Source organism: Oncorhynchus keta, chromosome 28 (assembly GCF_023373465.1).
Source record: "Oncorhynchus keta strain PuntledgeMale-10-30-2019 chromosome 28, Oket_V2, whole genome shotgun sequence".
Taxonomy (NCBI): domain Eukaryota; kingdom Metazoa; phylum Chordata; class Actinopteri; order Salmoniformes; family Salmonidae; genus Oncorhynchus; species Oncorhynchus keta.
This window is the reverse complement of record NC_068448.1, coordinates 18,694,138-18,715,631: the sequence shown is the minus strand read 5'-3', so window position 1 is coordinate 18,715,631 and position 21,494 is coordinate 18,694,138. Positions and strand designations below refer to the sequence as shown.

The 21,494-nt window shown below is 43.3% G+C and overlaps 1 protein-coding gene and 1 long non-coding RNA gene across 7 annotated transcripts; one reads left to right on the top strand and one right to left on the bottom strand.

The window, feature by feature from the left end:
* Positions 1 to 1,069: 1,069 nt before the first annotated feature.
* Positions 1,070 to 14,807, bottom strand: LOC127913237 (uncharacterized). The gene is made up of 2 exons (XR_008085405.1): positions 14,686 to 14,807; positions 1,070 to 2,512 (listed from the first exon to the last, which is right to left on the bottom strand). It is a non-coding gene; the product is annotated as an uncharacterized LOC127913237 (long non-coding RNA).
* On the top strand, positions 14,519 to 20,094 carry si:ch73-206d17.1 (tyrosine-protein kinase STYK1). 6 transcript variants are annotated; one of them, XM_035740157.2, is made up of 10 exons: positions 14,522 to 14,798; positions 15,473 to 15,585; positions 15,767 to 15,922; positions 16,220 to 16,384; positions 16,848 to 17,029; positions 17,325 to 17,408; positions 17,727 to 17,980; positions 18,259 to 18,299; positions 18,453 to 18,549; positions 18,747 to 20,094. In XM_035740157.2, exons 2-10 carry the CDS (start codon positions 15,537 to 15,539, stop codon positions 18,916 to 18,918), a joined length of 1,200 nt encoding a protein of 399 aa, XP_035596050.1. In that variant the 5' UTR covers positions 14,522 to 14,798; positions 15,473 to 15,536; the 3' UTR covers positions 18,919 to 20,094. The 6 variants fall into 6 exon arrangements, with proteins under 6 accessions (XP_035596056.1, XP_035596050.1, XP_035596051.1 ...); XM_035740158.2 differs by having other exon boundaries at positions 14,704 to 14,836; XM_035740162.2 differs by lacking the exon at positions 14,522 to 14,798 and adding an exon at positions 14,867 to 15,003.
* Positions 20,095 to 21,494: the final 1,400 nt, after the last annotated feature.

The following is a 21,494-nucleotide window of genomic DNA, read 5'->3' as shown; positions in this document are numbered from 1 at the left end:
CATTTTTGTTCCTTCTTAGGCTCCCCGTCTGGCTCCTGACCTATTTCGAGTTTTTATATGCTGTTTAATGACATGTAGCCTATTTGAAAATATGATAAATGATGTGTGCTTCTTACGTTCCCCTTTTCATGTTCATTCAAATACTTTTCATTCAAATCATAAGGTTTGATTTCAGTAACTCAAAACCAAAATGGTAGGTCCAGGATGCCACAAAGAAAAAAATAGGTTAAATTGTGATGATAATGGAATGGAGCTGCACTTTGTTTTACCCTGTGAGTGCGAGGCAATTTTAGTGGAGTGTTTGGAAAGGATGTGGAGCAGGATCTTCAACTGCTCAACTTCCTTCATGTACCCTGTGATGCATCTGGACAGGGGGACAAATTGGCTAAGGCATCACACATTAGTATGATTGAAAAGCCCTTTAGTTCCAGATGCATCGCAACCTGTGTGAGCCAGTTTACAAATGCACTTCTCCTCCATGAATTTCCCCATTCATGGACTAAAACATGAATGTCTGAATATGAACTGTCTATGTTCTGTCTATGTTCTTGATAGCCTTGGTTGATGTGATGTTATTGGGGCAGTGGAGCCACACATTGAGCTCCACATTTTTGGGCTTGCCTGTTTTGCATGTTATTTTGACAATAATACGTGTCACATATCAGTTTGCAAACCATGTAAAAAATATATATAATTCAGTTAATAAAGCTGCATACAGTCTCTTTTTTGTTTTCTTAAGGCAGCTCCAAAATGCAGGTGTTTCAGCCTAGCTCAGTGCTTTCTGTGGTGGTGGGGCGAGCCCGCAGAAAATAGGAGAATTGCGTCGTGATTGGCTCAGTGTTCACTCATGGGGACAGTACTTCATCGCCAAGTTTAAGTCTTTAGTAAGGGTAGACATCCAACATTTCAGCCCTTTGGGTCCTGCCATAGTGCCCTTCCAAGAAGGCTCAAGGTCATATAATAATCATATAATCACATTATATGTACAGTAGCTTTGATTGGACTAATCGTGTCAACATCTTACTTTCAAAGTCTTAGCTAGCAGTCATCATGAATCAAGTCGACAATCTACTGGCAAATAATTTTTAATCCTTGTCATATGAAGAGAAATAACGAAGAGAAATCATCGATAAAATGTACTGGTGCTCATCGGCCATTGGACATAAAGATTGCACAACAAGTTGGAAATTACAAATTCAACAATGAGTCGTTTGGAAGGAATCAGTGGCTAACTGCAAGCATTGCAAAGCAACCACTAACGTTAGCCTGCTATTCAATGGAGTGGCTGTGTTTTTTTAGTGGTGGCGCTTGACTTGCACGTACAATAATTCAGCACACACAACATTCTATAATAGAAATTGTGTTATTTGACATGTCAAATTAAAAGCTTATTTAACACCTGATAGTGTTATGACGTGTAGCTTTTTTGACACGCAAAGACCCAAACGGCGTTCAATGTGCTTCACCCTAATCATTTGGTCTATTTTCACATCTTAACTTCGCCTACTGTTCTAACTTGGTGGTGCACACATAGCCTATAACCTGTTTTAGAGAAATGTAATCACAGAATATTGTAAGAGCTTTCATGTTCTGTTTATATGCCCCTATATTTATTTTGAAGTACACTAAGAATGGCCCATGTTCTGAATTCTTTTGCTGTACATTTAAAAAATGCTGAACAAATAGCTGTCGCTAACTCAATAAATGTCAATCGAAATTACGGATTGCCTCTTATCAAATGTATTTATATAGCCCTTCTTACATCAGCTGATCTATCAAAGTGCTGTACAGAAACCCAAACTAAAACCCCAAACAGCAAGCAATGCAGGTGTAGAAGCACTTGTCGTCCTCTTATGCCAGTTTGTCCATCTCAATTGTCAGTAGGATGCACATTCGTTTAAGCAAGTCAGCTTTGTTTTTTGTTTTTAAAGGAAGTAAATGAGGCTAAATGAACTGTTTCGCTGCCAGACAAGGCTCCACTAAAAGCCAGGTGCAGCAGTGGTAAAGTGTTGGGACAGCTTTAGGGAGGCCCTAACAGTTTGTGGGCACCATTTGTTCAATTCATGTATTGTTTAGTGTAGTGTAGGGGCTTTGTTGGCATGCATCCCACATTGTTTTTGTTTGCCCCACCAAGATTTACATGTTAAAATTGCCACTGCATTTGGGAAGACCACTTGTCATTCTATGTCATTTCAGCGAGCCATGAAACCTTCTCAGATTGTTCTGAAATCGTTTCTTTAGATAGAAACAGGTAACATTGGAATTTCAGAATTCCTGGAACACACCAAGAAAGTTGTGAAGATGGCACTGAAAAGTGGAAACAGGAAACTGAAAAGATTTGGCATGGAACCCCAGGTCCTCGAAGTTCTACAACTGCACCATCCTGACAGGTTGCATCAGCGCCTGGTATGGCAACTGCTCGACATCCGACCATAAGGCGCTACAGAGGGTAGTGCGTACAGCCCAGTAGATCACTGGGGGCAAGCCTTCTGCCATCCAGGACCTCCAGGACCTAGGAAGGCAACAAAAAAAACAATTGTCAAAGATTCCAGTCACCCAAGCAAGAGGTACAGGAGCGCCAAGTCTAGGACCAAAAGGCTCCTTAACAGTTTCTACCCCCAAGCCCTAAAACTGAACAATTAATCAAATGGACACCCAGTCTATTTGCATTGACCCCCCCATTTGTTTTTACACTGCTTCTACTCGCTGTTTATTATCCATGCATAGTCACTTTACCCCTACCTACATGTACAAATGACCTCAACTAACCTGTACCCCACACATTGACTCAGTACCGGTACCCCCTGTATATAGCCTCATTGTTATTTTAGTGTTACTTTTTAGTTTTAGTAAATATTTTCTTAAAACTGCATTGTAAGTAAGGTATTATTGTATTCAGAGCATGTGACAAATACATTTGATTTTGTTGAAATGTAATTGATCTGAGAAAGTAAGCCAATTGATATCACCTAAATTGGCAATTTTCATTTTAAATGATTCAGATGTTCAATAACTGTAGTATTCAGCATCTGATTTTGACTTCTTCCTCTCCTCAGCTGCTATGAAAACAACAGCTGGGAAATGAGTCGGAAGTACAGTAGCATTTGGATGCATTTTAATAATGTAGACAATGTTAGAGCACAGTGTAGCATTTGCCAAAACAAAATATCATATCAAGCCGGTTCTACGCACAACCTACACTGGGATATGCGAACTGTGCACCCAACTGTGAAGCTAGCTAGTGGGCCTGCTGGTGATAGTGGGAGACTCAGTCAATTAGGCCTACTCCATGATCCACAGCAACACAGTCTTCTATGGACCAGTTTGTCTGTAGCAAAACAAGGGCAAATTAATATTGCATTGGCTAAAATGATTGACACCGATTTGCAGCCATTTTCAATCGTGGAGGACAGAGGTTTTAGAAATGATAGTAGTCTAAATCCAACGTACACAATTCCAAGCAGGAAAACCCTTTCAAAATCACATATTCCAACACTGTACGAGAGCACACAGGCTTCAGCGTGGGAAAGAGTCCAAAAAGCTACTGCAGCTTGCCTTACCACTGACTAATGAACGTCAAGGGTAACCACTTCTTACATGTTGGTTACATTTCACTTCATTGAAGATTTTTCGATGTCTAGCTGTCTTCTGGACTGCTTTGAGTTCAGCAACAGACACCTCAGAGAACTTGGCAGAGGAACTGTTGAGAGTGGCCAGAGAAAGGCAAGTAGATGGAAATGTGGTCTGTTGTGTTAGCGACAATGCAGCTAACATAACCAAAGCCATGAAAATGTTTAAATGGACCCATCATCCATGTCTTGCCCACACAATCAGCCTGATTGTAAGAGATGCTCTGAAGGTGATGAAGCCCACTGTGGACAAAGTGAAAGCAGCTGTGAAATACTTCCACAGGAGCACAGTAGGTGCTGAAAAATTTAAGTTTACACAATGCCAGATGGGGATGCCTGAGCTGAGGCCTAAACAAGACTGCACTACAAGGTGGAATTCAACATATTATATGTTGAAGCAGTTTCTTGAGTCAAAGGATGTCATCATCTCTACCCTGACCATTGTCAATGCATCTGTTGATGCTCTGACCCAAGAGGAATGGGAGATGGTGGAGGAGGTATGCAGAGTCCTGGAACCCTTTGAGCAGGTCACTGTGGAGAGGTACAGTAAGCAGTTATTACTACGTTATTTAATACAGTATTATATATGTATATGAGCAGTAGATGAGAATGTAGGCAGGGCTTTCTCCTATAGAGCTCAATTTTTATGGAATGGTCTGCCTACCCATGTGAGAGACGCAGACTCGGTCTCAACTTTTAAGTCTTTACTGAATCCTCAACTCTTCAGTAGGTCATATAATTGAGTGTAGTCTGGCCCAGGAGTGTGAAGGTGAACGGAAAGGCTTTGGAGCAATGAACCGCCCTTGCTGTCTCTGCCTGGCCTGTTCCCCTCTTTCCACTGGGATTCTCTGCCTCTAACTCTATTACAGGGGCTGAGTCACTGGTGCTCTTCCATGCCATCCCTAGGAGGGGTGCGTCACTTGAGTGGGTTGAGTCGCAGACGTGGTCTTCCTGTCTGGGTTGCCCCCTTGGATTGTGCCGTGGCAGAGATCTTTGTGGGCTATACTCGGCCTTGTCTCAGGAGGGTAGGTTGGTGGTTGAAGATATCCCTCTAGTGGTGTGAGGGCTGTGCTTTGGCAAAGTGGGTGGGGTTATATCCTGCCTGTTTGGCCCTGTCTGGGGGTATCTTCGGATGGGGCCACAGTGTCTCCTGACCCCTCCTGTCTCAGCCTCCAGTACTTATGCTGCAGTAGTTTGTGGGCTAGGGTCAGTCTTTTATATCTGGAGTATTTCTCCTGTCTTATCCGGTGTGAATTTAAGTATGATCTCTCTAATTCTCTCTTTCTCTTTCAGAGGACCTGAGCCCTAGGACCCTGCCTCAGGACTACCTTGCATGATGACTCATTGCTGTCCCCAGTCCAGCTGGCCGTGCTGCTGCTCCAGTTTCAACTGTTCTGCCTGCGGCTATGGAACCCTGACCGGTTCACTGGAAGTGCTACCTGTCCCAGACCTGCTGTTTTCTCTCTAGAGACAGCAGGAGCGGTAGCGATACTCTCAATGATCGGCTATGAAAAGCCAACTGACATTTACTCCTGAGGTGCTGACCCCTCCTGTCTCAGCCTCCAGTATTTATGCTGCAGTAGTTTGTGTCGGGGGGCTAGGGTCAGTTTGTTATATCTGGAGTACTTCTCCTGTCCTATTCGGTGTCCTGTGTGAATCTAAGTGTGCGTTCTCTAATTCTCTCCTTCTCTCTTTCTTTCGCTCTCTCGGAGGACCTGAGCCCTAGGACCATGCCCCAGGACTACCTGACATGATGACTCCTTGCTGTCCCCAGTCCACCTGGCCATGCTGCTGCTCCAGTTTCAACTGTTCTGCCTTACTATTATTCGACCATGCTGGTCATTTATGAACATTTGAACATCTTGGCCATGTTCTGTTATAATCTCCACCCGGCACAGCCAGAAGAGGACTGGCCACCCCACATAGCCTGGTTCCTCTCTAGGTTTCTTCCTAGGTTTTGGCCTTTCTAGGGAGTTTTTCCTAGCCACCGTGCTTCTACACCTGCATTGCTTGCTGCTTGGGGTTTTAGCCTGGGTTTCTGTACAGCACTTTTGAGATATCAGCTGATGTACGAAGGGCTATATAAATAGATTTGATTTGTTGCACCCTCGACAACGACTGTGATTATTATTATTATTTGACCATGCTGGTCATTTATGAACATTTGAACATCTTGGCCATGTTCTGTTATAATCTCCACCCGGCACAGCCAGAAGAGGACTGGCCACCCCTCATAGCCTGGTTCCTCTCTAGGTTTCTTCCTAGGTTTTGGCCTTTCTAGGGAGTTTTTCCTAGCCACCGTGCTTCTACACCTGCATTGCTTGCTTTTTGGGGTTTTAGGCTGGGTTTCTGTACAGCACTTTGATATATATTACCTGAACGCCCATCTGCGGCCTGCTAACCGTTAGCTGTCTTATCGGCGGCTACCTGAATAGACAATCGGACAATTTATTTATTTTATTATGTTTTCTTCTTTGGCCTCTATAACTATATCTATTGTTTTTATTTTTGTTGTTGTTGTGTGATTTGGATTGGTCCCCTCTACCACACGGAACCCCACTAATCTACTGACGGAACGCAAGAGGTGGCTAATAACAGACCTCCATCCTATGCTAGCTTGCTACCGATGGCCGGGCTAGCTGTCTGAATCGCAGTGACCCCCAACCAACCTCTCCACTCACCGGACCCTTTTGATCACTCGACTAAGCATGCCTCTCCTTGATGTCAATATGCCTTGTCCATTGCTATTCTGGTTAGTATTTATTGGCTTATTTCACAGTAGAGCCTCTAGTCCCGCTCACTATACCTTATCCAACCTATTAGTTCCACCACCCACACATGCAATGACATCTCCTGGTTTCAATGATGTTTCTAGAGACAATATATCTCTCTTCATCACTCAATACCTAGGTTTACCTCCACTGTATTCACATCCTACCATACCTTTGTCTGTACATTATACCTTGATGCTATTTTATTGCCCCCAGAAACCTCCTTTTACTCTCTGTTCCAGACGTTCTAGACGACCAATTCTTATTGCTTTTAGCCGCACCCTTATTCTACTCCTCCTATGTTCCTCTGGCGATGTAGAGGTGAATCCAGGCCCTGCAGTGCCTAGCTCCACTCCTATTCCCCAGGCGCTCTCTTTTGACAACTTCTGTAACCGTAATAGCCTTGGTTTCATGCATGTTAACATTATAAGCCTCCTCCCTAAGTTTGTTCTATTCACTGCTTTAGCACACTCTGCCAACCCGGATGTTCTAGCTGTGTCTGAATCCTGGCTTAGGAAGACCACCAAAAATTTTAATTCCAAACTACAACATTTTCAGACAAGATAGAACTGCCAAAGGGGGCGGTGTTGCAATCTACTGCAAAGATAGCCTGCAGAGTTCTGTCCCACTATCCAGGTCTGTACCCAAACAATTTGAACTTCTACTTTTAAAAATCCACCTCTCTAAAAACAAGTCTCTCACCGTTGCCGCCTGCTATAGACCACCCTCTGCCCCTAGCTGTGCTCTGGACACCCACCATATGTGAACTGATTGCCCCCCATCTATCTTCAGAGCTCGTGCTGCTTGGCGACCTAAACTGGAACATGCTTAACACCCCAGCCATCCTACAATCTAAACTTGATGCCCTCAATCTCACACAAATTATCAATGGAATCCTGGAAGGATATTGATCTCATCCCCTCAGTAGAGGATGCCTGGATATTCTTTAAAAATGCCTTCCTAACCATCTTAAATAAACATGCCCCATTCAAGAAATTTAGAACCAGGAACAGATATAGCCCTTGGTTCTCCCCAGACCTGACTGCCCTTAACCAACACAAAAATATCCTGTGGCGTTCTGCATTAGCATCGAACAGCCCCCGTGATATGCAGCTGTTCAGGGAAGCTAGAAACCATTATACACAGGCAGTTAGAAAAGCCAAGGCTAGCATTTTCAAGCAGAAATTTGCTTCCTGCAACACTAACTCAAAAAAGTTCTGGGACACTGTAAAGTCCATGGAGAATAAGAACACCTCCTCCCAGCTGCCCACTACACTGAAGATAGGAAACACTGTCACCACTGATAAATCCACCATAATTGAGAATTTCAATAAGCATACGGCTGGCCATGCTTTCCACCTGGCTACTCCTACCCCGGTCAACAGCACTGCACCCCCAACAGCAACTCGCCCAAGCCTTCCCCATTTCTCCTTCTCCCAAATCCGTTCAGCTGATGTTCTGAAAGAGCTGCAAAATCTGGACCCCTACAAATCAGCCGGGCAAGACAATCTGGACCCTTTCTTTCTAAAATTATCTGCCGAAATTGTTGCCACCCCTATTACTAGCCTGTTCAACCTCTCTTTCGTGTCGTCTGAGATTTCCAAAGATTGGAAAGCAGCTGCGGTCATCCCCCTCTTCAAAGGGGGGGACACTCTTGACCCAAACTGCTACAGACCTATATCTATCCTACCATGCCTTTCTAAGGTCTTTGAAAGCCAAGTCAACAAACAGATTACCGACCATTTCGAATCTCACCATACCTTCTCTGCTATGCAATCTGGTTTCAGAGCTGGTCATGGGTGCACCTCAGCCACGCTCAAGGTCCTAAACGATATCTTAACCGCCATCGATAAGAAACATTACTGTGCAGCTGTATTCATTGATCTGGCCAAGGCTTTCGACTCTGTCAATCACCACATCCTCATCGGCAGACTCGACAGCCTTGGTTTCTCAAATGATTGCCTCGCCTGGTTCACCAACTACTTCTCTGATAGAGTTCAGTGTGTCAAATCGGAGGGTCTGCTGTCCGGACCTCTGGCAGTCTATGGGGGTGCCACAGGGTTCAATTCTTGGACCGACTCTCTTCTCTGTATACATCAATGAGGTCGCTCTTGCTGTTGGTGAGTCTCTGATCCACCTCTACGCAGACGACACCATTCTGTATACTTCTGGCCCTTCTTTGGACACTGTGTTAACAACCCTCCAGGCAAGCTTCAATGCCATACAACTCTCCTTCTGTGGCCTCCAATTGCTCTTAAATACAAGTAAAACTAAATGCATGCTCTTCAACCGATCGCTACCTGCACCTACCCGCCTGTCCAACATCACTACTCTGGACGGCTCTGACTTAGAATACGTGGACAACTACAAATACTTAGGTGTCTGGTTAGACTGTAAACTCTCGTTCCAGACCCATATCAAACATCTCCAATCTATAGTTAAATCTAGAATTGGCTTCCTATTTCGCAACAAAGCATCCTTCACTCATGCTGCCAAACATACCCTTGTAAAACTGACCATCCTAAAAATCCTCGACTTTGGCGATGTCATTTACAAAATAGCCTCCAGTACCCTACTCAAAAAATTGGATGCAGTCTATCACAGTGCAATCCGTTTTGTCACCAAAGCCCCATATACTACCCACCATTGCGACCTGTACGCTCTCGTTGGCTGGCCCTCACTTCATACTCATCGCCAAACCCACTGGCTCCATGTCATCTACAAGACCCTGCTAGGTAAAGTCCCCCCTTATCTCAGCTCGCTGGTCACCATAGCATCTCCCACCTGTAGCACACACTCCAGCAGGTATATCTCTCTAGTCACCCCCAAAACCAATTCTTTCTTTGGCCGCCTCTCCTTCCAGTTCTCTGCTGCCAATGACTGGAACGAACTACAAAAATCTCTGAAACTGGAAACACTTATCTCCCTCACTAGCTTTAAGCACCAACTGTCAGAGCAGCTCACAGATTACTGCACCTGTACATAGCCCACATACATACATAGCCTACATTACTGCACCTGTACATAGCCCACCTATAATTTAGCCCAAACAACTACCTCTTTGACTTCCGGCGCCGACAGAGATGGCCGCCTCGCTTCGCGTTCCTAGGAAACTACGCAGTTTTTTGTTTTTTTATGTGTTATTTCTTACATTAGTACCCCAGGTCATCTTAGGTTTCATTACATACAGTCGAGAAGAACTACTGAATATAAGATCAGCGTCAACTCACCATCAGTACGACCAAGAATATGTTTTCCGCAACGTGGATCCTGTGTTCTGCCTTACAAACAGGACAATGGAATGGATCGCATGCAGCGACCCAAGAAAACGACTCCGAAAAAGAGGGAAACGAGGCGGTATTCTGGTCAGACTCCGAAAAAGGGCACATCGCGCACCACTCCCTAGCATTCTTCTTGCCAATGTCCAGTCTCTTGACAACATGGCTCACTGGAGAGACGCTATCCGATGCGGTGCAGCCAACGGGTTTCTCCACGCATCGCGCCGACAGAAACAAACATCTTTCTGGTAAGAAGAGTGGCGGGGGCGTATGCCTCATGACTAACGAGACATGGTGTGATGAAGGAAACATACAGGAACTCAAATCCTTCTGTTCACCTGATTTAGAATTCCTCACAATCAAATGTAGACCGCATTATCTTCCAAGAGAATTCTCTTCGATTATAATCACAGCCGTATATATCCCCCCCAAGCAGACACATCGATGGCTCTGAACGAACTTTATTTAACTCTTTGCAAACTGGAAACCATTTATCCGGAGGCTGCATTCATTGTAGCTGGGGATTTTAACAAAGCTAATCTGAAAACAAGACTCCCTAAATTTTATCAGCATATCGATTGCGCAACCAGGGGTGGTAAAACCTTGGATCATTGTTACTCTAACTTCTGCGACGCATATAAGGCCCTGCCCCGCCCCCCTTTCGGAAAAGCTGACCACGACTCCATTTTGCTGATCCCTGCCTACAGGCAGAAACTAAAACAAGAGGCTCCCACGCTGAGGTCTGTCCAACGCTGGTCCGACCAAGCTGACTCCACACTCCAAGACTGCTTCCATCACGTGGACTGGGAAATGTTTCGTATTGCGTCAGATAAAAATATTGACGAATACGCTGATTCGGTGTGCGAGTTCATTAGAACGTGCGTCGAAGATGTTGTTCCCATAGCAACGATAAAAACATTCCCTAACCAGAAACCGTGGATTGATGGCAGCATTCGCGTGAAACTGAAAGCGCGAACCACTGCTTTTAATCAGGGCAAGGTGTCTGGTAACATGTCCGAATATAAACAATGCAGCTATTCCCTCCGCAAGGCTATTAAACAAGCTAAGTGTCAGTACAGAGACAAAGTGGAATCTCAATTCAATGGCTCAGACACAAGAGGCATGTGGCAGGGTCTACAGTCAATCACGGACTACAAGAAGAAACCCAGCCCAGTCACGGACCAGGATGTCTTGCTCCCAGGCAGACTAAATAACTTTTTTGCCCGCTTTGAGGACAATACAGTGCCACTGACACGGCCTGCAACGAAAACATGCGGTCTCTCCTTCACTGCAGCCGAGGTGAGTAAGACATTTAAACGTGTTAAGCCTCGCAAGGCTGCAGGCCCAGACGGCATCCCCAGCCGCGCCCTCAGAGCATGCATGCGCAGACCAGCTGGCCGGTGTGTTTACGGACATATTCAATCAATCCCTATACCAGTCTGCTGTTCCCACATGCTTCAAGAGGGCCACCATTGTTCCTGTTCCCAAGAAAGCTAAGGTAACTGAGCTAAACGACTACCGCCCCCGTAGCACTCACTTCCGTCATCATGAAGTGCTTTGAGAGACTAGTCAAGGACCATATCACCTCCACCCTACCTGACACCCTAGACCCACTCCAATTTGCTTACCGCCCAAATAGGTCCACAGACGATGCAATCTCAACCACACTGCACACTGCCCTAACCCACCTGGACAAGAGGAATACCTATGTGAGAATGCTGTTCATCGACTACAGCTCGGCATTCAACACCATAGTACCCTCCAAGCTCGTCATCAAGCTCGAGACCCTGGGTCTCGACCCCGCCCTGTGCAACTGGGTACTGGACTTCCTGATGGGCCGCCCCCAGGTGGTGAGGGTAGGCAACAACATCTCCTCCCCGCTGATCCTCAACACGGGGGCCCCACAAGGGTGCCTTCTGAGCCCTCTCCTGTACTCCCTGTTCACCCACGACTGCATGGCCACGCACGCCTCCAACTCAATCATCAAGTTTGCGGACGACACAACAGTGGTAGGCTTGATTACCAACAACGACGAGACGGCCTACAGGGAGGAGGTGAGGGCCCTCGGAGTGTGGTGTCAGGAAAATAACCTCACACTCAACGTTAACAAAACTAAGGAGATGATTGTGGACTTCAGGAAACAGCAGAGGGAACACCCCCCTATCCACATCGATGGAACAGTAGTGGAGAGGGTAGCAAGTTTTAAGTTCCTTGGCATACACATCACAGACAAACTGAATTGGTCCACTCACACTGACAGCGTCGTGAAGAAGGCACAGCAGCGCCTCTTCAACCTCAGGAGGCTGAAGAAATTCGGCTTGTCACCAAAAGCACTCACAAACTTCTACAGATGCACAATCGAGAGCATCCTGGCGGGCTGTATCACCGCCTGGTACGGCAACTGCTCCGCCCTCAACCGTAAGGCTCTCCAGAGGGTAGTGAGGTCTGCACAACGCATCACCGGGGGCAAACTACCTGCCCTCCAGGACACCTACACCACCCGTTGTTACAGGAAGGCCATAAAGATCATCAAGGACATCAACTATGCCATCAACTATGCCACTTTGTTTACTTTGTCTACATACTCATCTCATATGTATATACTGTACTCGATACCATCTACTGTATGCTGCTCTGTACCATCACTCATTCATATATCCTTATGTACATATTCTTTATCCCCTTACACTGTGTATAAGACAGTAGTTTTGGAATTGTTAGTTAGATTACTTGTTGGTTATCACTGCATTGTCGGAACTAGAAGCACAAGCATTTCGCTACACTCGCATTAACATCTGCTAACCATGTGTATGTGACAAATAACATTTGATTTGATTTGATTTCCCTACTGTATTTAATGTATTTATTTTGCTCCTTTGCACCCCATTATTTTTATTTCTACTTTGCACATTCTTCCATTGCAAATCTACCATTCCAGTGTTTTACTTGCTATATTGTATTTGCTTTGCCACCATGGCCTTTTTTGCCTTTACCTCCCTTCTCACCTCATTTGCTCACATCGTATATAGACTTGTTTATACTGTATTATTGACTGTATGTTTGTTTTACTCCATGTGTAACTCTGTGTCGTTGTATCTGTCGAACTGCTTTGCTTTATCTTGGCCAGGTCGCAATTGTAAATGAGAACTTGTTCTCAACTTGCCTACCTGGTTAAATAAAGGTGAAATAAAAAATATCAGCTGATGTAAGAAGGGCTATATAAATACATTAGATTTTGAAATCATTAGACAAATCATTAGACAAAACATGAACCTGAACTAATAAGTTACTGTTCACTCTTTTCAGCAGCAGACTCCTGTGTAAGGGTCTACAGCGAATCACAGCCAGCCTGCCAGAGAGAAGCAAATGTAACCACAGGACATGTGAGAGTTGATGGACACCCTATCTTCATCAATGAACAGAAAGTTCCACAGAATGGAATATAATAACGTGCTATCAGAAACCGCTGCACTTGACCCAGGTTTAAGAAGTTAGCCTTCAGTGATGCCAGAGCGATTGATGAGGCTCTTCAAAGAATAACCTCAGCAGCAGTGAGGGACAGCCCCAGCAGTCAGCTGGCTCAGGCACCAGGGCAACAGGAAGAAGAGGCAGATGGAGCAGAAGCACCAGCAGTAGTTCCACAAACGTCTGCTGTTTGACGAGAGAGCAACTGGGGATGCAGCACAAAGGAATCCCTCAGCAGATGCCGTAATGGAGGTCCGATCCTATTTGGAGGAGCCCCCCCAAAGATCTGCAGATCCTCTGAGCTGGTGGAAGAACAAGGCCTCTATCTACCCACGGCTATCTAAAGTCATGACAGGGAGACTCTGCATAGTGGCCACATTCATTCCCTCAGAGGGTCTTCTCTAAAACGGGACAAATAATTACTGAGATAAGAAACCGCATCAGCCCCTCAAAAGTAAGGCAGCTTGCGTTTCTGAATGCAAATCTCTCAAAAGAAAAATATGGTCAGCATTGCTGTGTGCTGTTGGTTATAAACATGGCAATACAGGAGAGAAAAGAGGGGCCAGTTGAATGTTTTAAGTGGGATGCTGCAGTTTTGCACATTGTTATTTATTTTTCTTTGATATGGTGCAATATTCTATTATGTTATTCAGAATGTATTCGTTTTGAATTGTTCGATTTATATGCACTTTGTTTATATACATTAAAAAGTTATACTTTAAATACAAATGTTTCATAGCATTATTTTTCATAACAAACCAACGCATTTTTAAATACATTGTGGTTAAGGTAGAGTATGATTTCATTTAATAAGAATTGTTTTAACACCAATCATAGTCAAACTATCGCAAACTGTTTGACTTGAAAAAATACAAAACATTTTTTAAAGAGCCTTTTGGGAGCCAATAGAGCTGGCTCTTTTTGGTGAGCTGAGCCGAACGACCCGGCTCACTGAAAAGACCCCGAATACCCATCACTAATATTTAAGGAGAGCAAATCGACACCCAATCCCCCCAAAATCTGCTGTAACTGTCAATAGTAAAACAAAGCTTAAAACGATGTTTGAATGAACCGAGTCCACAAAATGAATGGTGAAATCGCTTCCGGAAACGGTAGACCCCATAAGGAAAAAATATTTTTGGAATTAGGATACATGTTAATAAATATATCCCCCAAAAATATAAATAAATTGTACGCATTTTGAAATGTATTTAAATGCGTGACATACATTTGTAAATGTACAGTATTTGGAATTTATACATTTGTATGAAAATATATTTGGCAAATATTTTATATTCACAAGTATCTTAAAATGTTCACATTTTTTCGGCATGGGACTCCACGCCACCACTATGGAGATGGCCTCTATCGTGCTATCCATGCTCTCACAAACGACATGATAGATACTATCGAAGTCTATGATAAAGGCGTACTAGACAAATATAACATCAAATATAACGTTTACTCAATATTATCTCAGTAGTTAAATAAATAGTTAGTCACAAAATGTCCTCGTTAATAATTAACAGTCAGTCAACTTACCGCGGTCACCTTCATGGCCATAGCCCGCTCAGCCAGAGCAGAGGGCATTCGACGTTAGAAAAGTGTGTATCTTCTAAAAGCTGTTGTCACGAGAGCTCACTCAAATATTACAGGTAGGCATATGGAGACACATTTCCTTGATATCTCCCTGGTAAGTTGCCGGCGTCCATAACTTCAGTTTCATTTGGTATCTGTGAGGACACGCTGTTCTTACAGTTCTGTCTTGCTTGGAAGACCAATTAGTAGGCATATGGGTAATCAGCCCGGTGTTGACCTTATCCCATCAACTTGTATCTGCATGTGCTTACGATATTTTACGTGAGTTGAAAAATAGAGTGTTAGTTTGTTATGTGGTCTATGCCAGTAGTTCCCAACCAGGGGTAGGATACCGACTGTAGGAGTACTTGACCTAACCACGGGGATACTTGAGAAGACTCATGAGACCATCAGCCTACTGGTAAAATTAACATGAAGGGGTACTCCGGCAGAGCAATATTCCGTTGGTTGTACAGTAACGGAAAAAGGTTGGGAACCACTGGTCTAGGCCATTGCAAAATGACTACAGCAGTTCTTCCTGTTGTTGAAATGTTAAAGCCAACTAACTACACCTGATTTATCATCCTGTATTGATGTGGTGCAATTATTGTATATTACTAGCATTATTATGATTTTTTTGGCTGGTCAACCATTATAGCTTTTACCTGACTGGCTCTGAATGGATGCTCCCATCATAAAAGTGTTTATAGACCAAAAGAATACTATGTTGATTATATTCTTCCATTCATAGGCCTTATGTTGGATTAATCTCTCTTCCTGAAGATGTAAGAAATGGTAAGAACCACCTGTAATCTATGGATGTGCAGGCGTCTCCATGCAACAACACCTCAGACCCTCTGTGCTGTAAGTATTTTATGTTCCCATGTGTAAACTACAACAGTCTCTCATCAACACCAGCTCAGATAAAATATTAGATGTGCAACAAGAGCCAAGTTTAACGCACCAGTTGTCTGTCTGACTGCACCAGTTACAGTGATTGTGTTGTGTTCCCCTCATACCATCTGAAATGTGTGTATGTATTCAGATGAGGAAGGATCAGGCACATTAGCTGTGATCATTGTCCCCACTCTCCTGGCTCTCAGCACAGTGGTTGTTGTGACCAGCATACTGTGCAGTCTCTTCCATAGAAGAAGAGCAGCACCAGAGAGGACCTCCATCCCTGCCCATTACACCAATCGGGGTAAACTTAAACCTATTGGAAATATCAGCCTGTGTTAGATCTGTAATATTGTCTAGTGAATTCACCACAGTGAATTATGATGTAAAAATAATTGTTAATGAAATCTGTTCCTGTTCATATCAACACTGCATCAGTATGCACACTCTGAACCATGACTAACACGAGCCCTCTACTGCCAAGCAAGGCACAGGACATTGTAAAAACATTAAAATATCAACCTCAAGAAACAACTTCAGGTTGCAATTCAAATGCATGTCATCACAAATGTTTAGCATAGTACTGCGTTGCGTCCAGCAGGTCAGGAGTGTGTGTCCAGTAGCCCGGTGAATCTGTGGGAGATCCCAGGAGAATGTACTCTGGAGGGGCTGGAGTTCTGGCAGACTGGCCACTATGGTCCTATCTGCAGAGGCACAATGAGAAGAAACGATATAGCCTGTGCTGTAGTGGTCAAGACACTCCGAGGTATATGCTTGTACAGTTTTATACAGGCTGTGTGTGGGACATTGCTGCATGTTTTTGGAGATATTGCCCCAAGCAAGTTTGAGTTATGGGAGAGTTGTGTGTACCTCGCAGGTAAAAACATACAGAATTTTTACATTTTACTCCTAGAGTATCCCACTGCAATGGATTAGGATTTTTATGATTTTGTTCCTTCTTTAAGAAGTTAAAAACTTTGGTCCAAGTGGTACAGTGGTCTAAGGCACTGCATCTCAGTACTCGAGGCATCACTACAGACCCTGGTTCGATTCCAGGCTATATCACAACTGGCCGTGATTGGAAGACCCATAGGGCGGTGCACAATTGGCCCAGGGTCGTCCGAGTTAGAGTTTGGCCAGGGTAGGCCGTTATTGTAAATAAGAATTTGTTCTTAACTGACTTGCCTAGTTGAATAAATGTAAAAAATAAATAAAAAATCTCCTTTCAGGAGGCATAAATCAGCCTGAGGCAAAGAAGTTTGTTGACTGGATCCTTTTCCATGGTACCGTGTGTAAACACCAGAACCTGGTCCGGATGCTGTACTGTCAGACACAGCGACTACCTATGTACCTGGTACTGGAGGCCTGTAGTCCTGGCAACCTTCTGCACTACCTCTGGACCCTGAGAAATGTAAGACAACAATGTGTGGGACTTTAAGTTCACGTTTATTTGCTGTAACAAATACATTTGAAATCATACTCACCAGAGCCCTCACGAATCAAGCATGTTGAATATGAATAATACTGTATTTCTATTCCCAATATGATGATAATTCATTATTCCATTTTTCAGTTACATTTAATTCAAATTGAAGTCATTAATTGAATGGTCTACAGATAAATAATTGGTCACTTTAATTTCAGAAATTGAATACTGAGCATCCCCCTGAGTTGACTGAATAATAATTAATTTCCCTGTTCTCCAGAGTGATTCGGAGCCCTTGGATCCACTGCAACACTTTTCAGAGAGATCAGTGTTTTTGGTGGCAAAGCAGGTGGCAGCAGGCCTGGTAAGTGATTTTATGTTGCATTTGGAGAGATCTAATATCCAATGGAAGGCCAAAATACAGTACCACTACAAGCTCTTTGCAGTGAATACAGTGTAATGTCCTAGGTGCATATAGGATACCAATTTGATTTATACAACCGTTTTATCATCAATAAATGACACCTCATGGAGAATATTGGTACTGCAGTCAGTTGCTAGAATACAATGACTTTGAGCATGTAATCCAAGCAATTTAAAGTATCACATCAACTATATCCAGGTTTCTGCATTCAAGCACACCATTATTATTACAATCTTTTTTTCTACAATCTTCTTTCAGGACTATCTGTTGTCAGAGCACAGGCTTGTACATGGTAATGTTGCTGCACAGAACATCCTGATTGGTCCAGGGTTCTCTGTGAGGGTATCTGGATTGGGCCTGGCCTTCGAGTTCCGCCAGCACCAGACTGACAAACTGGCCTATCGCAGGTGCCAGAATGACAAACTGGCCAATCGGAGAACAGCTGAGGTCCCTCTCAAATGGCAGGCTCCAGAGAGGATGATGAAGCACCCAACCACAGACAGGAGTGATGTGTGAGTTTTGGGTCATTTACGCCCCTTTCCCGGACACAGATTAAGCCTATTCATGGACTAAAGCATTCCCAATGAAAAAAATCTCCATTGAACTAGTTTTTTTTTGTCCAGAACTAAACGTAACCTGTGCTTGGGAATCTGGCCCATAGTGTAGAGTGTACATTAACCAAATGTTTGTTTGATTTTATTAACGTTCTGACATAATATTTCTACATGACTTTCCTTTGTTTTTTTGTAACATCTCAACATGCTTGATAACTTGTTTTCTCCCCCCTCAGATGGTCTTTTGGAATCTTTCTGTATGAATTGATCACATTGGGTAACTGTTACTTTGCTGATATCTGATTCAAGTCATTTGGAAATGTAGGCCTACCTCTACAATAAGACAACAATATTTTCAATTAGTTTTTTTTTTTTATATTTGTTTTTAGTAGTCTTCAATAGTTTTTAATTTTTCATATCGCTGACTCAGGCTCTCCCCCCTACCCTGATCTGGAGCCGGAGCGTGTGTTTCTCCACCTACAGAAATCATACAGGATGAAGAGGCCAGACAACTGTGGGGGACCCTTGTAAGTCTGTGCCCATCCCTGGCCAAAAACATTCTGTCTATAACATTCACATTAAACCATAAGAATATACATGTAATTATGCCATAGCCAATGTAAAGCCCATTATTAGCTGTGTAATGCCTCCATGTTGTAGCTGATATTTAATCTAATTATGCTCTCTCATTCTATTCTATTCACCGGTCTCTCTCTCTCTCCAGGTATGACCTGATGAAGTACTGCTGGATGTGGAGCTTCAAGGACCGGCCTGTGTTCTCCGCCATCATCAAGCTTCTGGGGTCGTACACATACCTTGCTGGCACTAAAGATATCTACATCCCAGAGGACATGGATATCACTGACTACATCAAGAGGGCAGGTGTGCTGCCCTAATTATCTAGTCCAAGGCATCACATTCATGAATGAAGAAGCTAGAAGTAAGGGTTGAGTCCATGACAAAGCATGGCTGTAGTTGATTTTAGGTTGATGTGTACTGTACTGTGGTATCAAATGTGTTATAAACTTTCAGAGAGATTATTTTATTATGCTGAAATGTTGTAAATGGGTTGACATAATGAGGGTGCATGAGGGTGTGGAAGTATTGTATGGAGGATGCAACAAAGCCTTATTGTAAGATTGCATATTTGAATGTGTCCCTTTTAGCACATAAATGGATGTAAGGGAAAAAAAAGATCTGCCACTATATTGTTATTGTCTACTCACATTTTTAGGCCATCACAAGTGAACATATTTTAAGATATTGTACAAATGTAAGAATAGTGTTATTGATGTCATATTGTCCCCAGTGTCATGAAACCAGGCAAGTCATTATATCACCACTTTAATTGTCAAAACATTTACAGAATTTAAAATAGAGATCTTCATAAGATGTTTTACTAGTTTATCATTTGGTGAGGATCACTCCTGTGCCTTTAACAGTAGTAATGAGACATGTAATATTGTAGCCATACAGTTAATGCCCACAATGAGACTGTCTTGAAGTCACTGTGATCACGATATGTAAAACTGTACTGCACACACTCAACACTGTTGATTTTCATAACATTGCTTATCATTGCCCGCGATGCCAACAAACAAGCCGTTTGGATGGCGTGGAGGTGACATTTATAGTTTTACTGTCCTGATGCTATTGTCCCTTAAGCCAATTCAAAACAAACCCATCATCACATTGTCTCCATCGCACACTCATATCTAAAATTCTAAAGAGAGGTACAAACCACCATTTTCAGAATAACACACCGAGGCATGCGGAAATGGATCAAGAACAGGAATATTCCGGACAACATTTTGTCCTCATGACTCACGCTTAAAAGTAACTGCAAAGCTTTTTCACACTACTGAGCTGAGGTGAGCCGAACCAAGCCAAGATGATCTGTGCAGGACTGGTTACACACCCACTATAGTTGTTGAAATCGTACTGGAAATGACAGCGGGAAAGGAATGCATCTAAGCCAGCACAGAATGGTTCGGGCTGGCACTATAGTGTGAAAGGGTACAGGTTATCAACTGAACTAAAAAATCATGTTTAACTATTCACTGTACCTTAGGTTAATAAAAGCAATGGGATGGTAAAGCATTTTTTAAATTATGTAAAGCCTTCCATAACAGAAGCAGAGGTACGCAAACACCAAATATAAAGCTATGTTCACAAGTCTGACCACAATGTCATGTGTAAGTCAAATTAAAAGGACTGTCAGAGTGGGGAGAGGGAAACTAGCTGTTATTGGCAGAGAGAATTGGAACTCTTTCTTATTGGTCAATTTACTGTCTGGTGATGTCACCAGGCAGGCCAAAACTCCATCCCACCAAAACAGGCTCTTTTCAAACAGCTCTCACACTAAAAGGTGATTATCATTTTCACAATTTCACTGTATTATTACAACCTTGTAGTGTGGACATATATCACACAGGATATTCATGTTTTTTACTGCACTGGGCCTTTAAAGCAGTGGTTCCCAAACTGTGAGGCTCACCCAAGGGGGAACGCAGTCCAGCTTTCAACTTACAACTTTCAAGAGTATTAGTAGAATGCACAAGGTGAAATTTCAAAATGCATCATCAGTTTTCATGTGTCATTGAATACCTTGCTTAGTGAGCTATTTATAACTTGTCGGAATGTCCAGATCAACTAGCCCATGTCAGCTAACGTTTTTTAGGTTTCTTTGCCCGTAGATTTTGTTGTAATATTTGAATCTTTCAAATATCACATGAATACATAGACATGTCATTCTCTCTGCCAACAGGAGGGGTGTGAACAGTTTATGTCATGAATAGTGCTTGTGCCCATAGAAATATACAGGGCGCAGGGTGTTCCATAATGCTGGAAGGGGGTCTGAGTGAAAAGGTTTGGGAACCCCTGCTTTAAAGGAGCCCCCCCCCAGAGGAAGTTTCCACCAGTATGTCAACGTAATTTCCCATCCTAAAGAGGAAATGCACATTTAGGTTCGACCACCGAAGAATGACGAAGGATACATATTCGCAAATTGAGGGTGCGACTGTCTATATGGAGTTGATAAACATCAACGAACATGAGGTTAGAAAGACACTGACAGCTGTGTCTTTCTAACCTCATGTTTTTTACTACACCGTATTCAAAAGATTAGCCAGCTGGCTCTATAGCTCGTTCTGGAGCTGGATTTGTCATAAACATTGGTTTAGGGACAACTTTGCCACAGATGGAAACCACTGGCTTATCTTTGACTTCGCCATATGTTATCCCAAGTTTTGGCATCGTCCATAAATTGCATCTGCGAACCCGCCATTGAAATAGTTTGAATGAATATTGAAAGATAGGTGATATGCGTTTGTCTACATTGTAATGGACACAGTGCAAACTTTGTTTGGTAGGCTGCTGGCAGGTTTCAGCTGCGGCACTGCAAAACCAAGTCTGTCCGTGCTCATGGTTCTCACAGGGGAAGTGAAATGACACGCCACACATTACATGTAAC

Excerpts from the sequence above, each read along its gene's own strand:
- si:ch73-206d17.1 (XM_035740157.2), top strand. The coding sequence starts at position 15,537 with ATGGATGTGCAGGCGTCTCCATGCAACAACACCTCAGACCCTCTGTGC. Across the intron at positions 17,409-17,726 it reads AGCAGGTGGCAGCAGGCCTG|GACTATCTGTTGTCAGAGCA; the intron begins GTAAGTGATTTT and ends ATCTTCTTTCAG. Across the intron at positions 18,550-18,746 it reads GACAACTGTGGGGGACCCTT|GTATGACCTGATGAAGTACT; the intron begins GTAAGTCTGTGC and ends CTCTCTCTCCAG.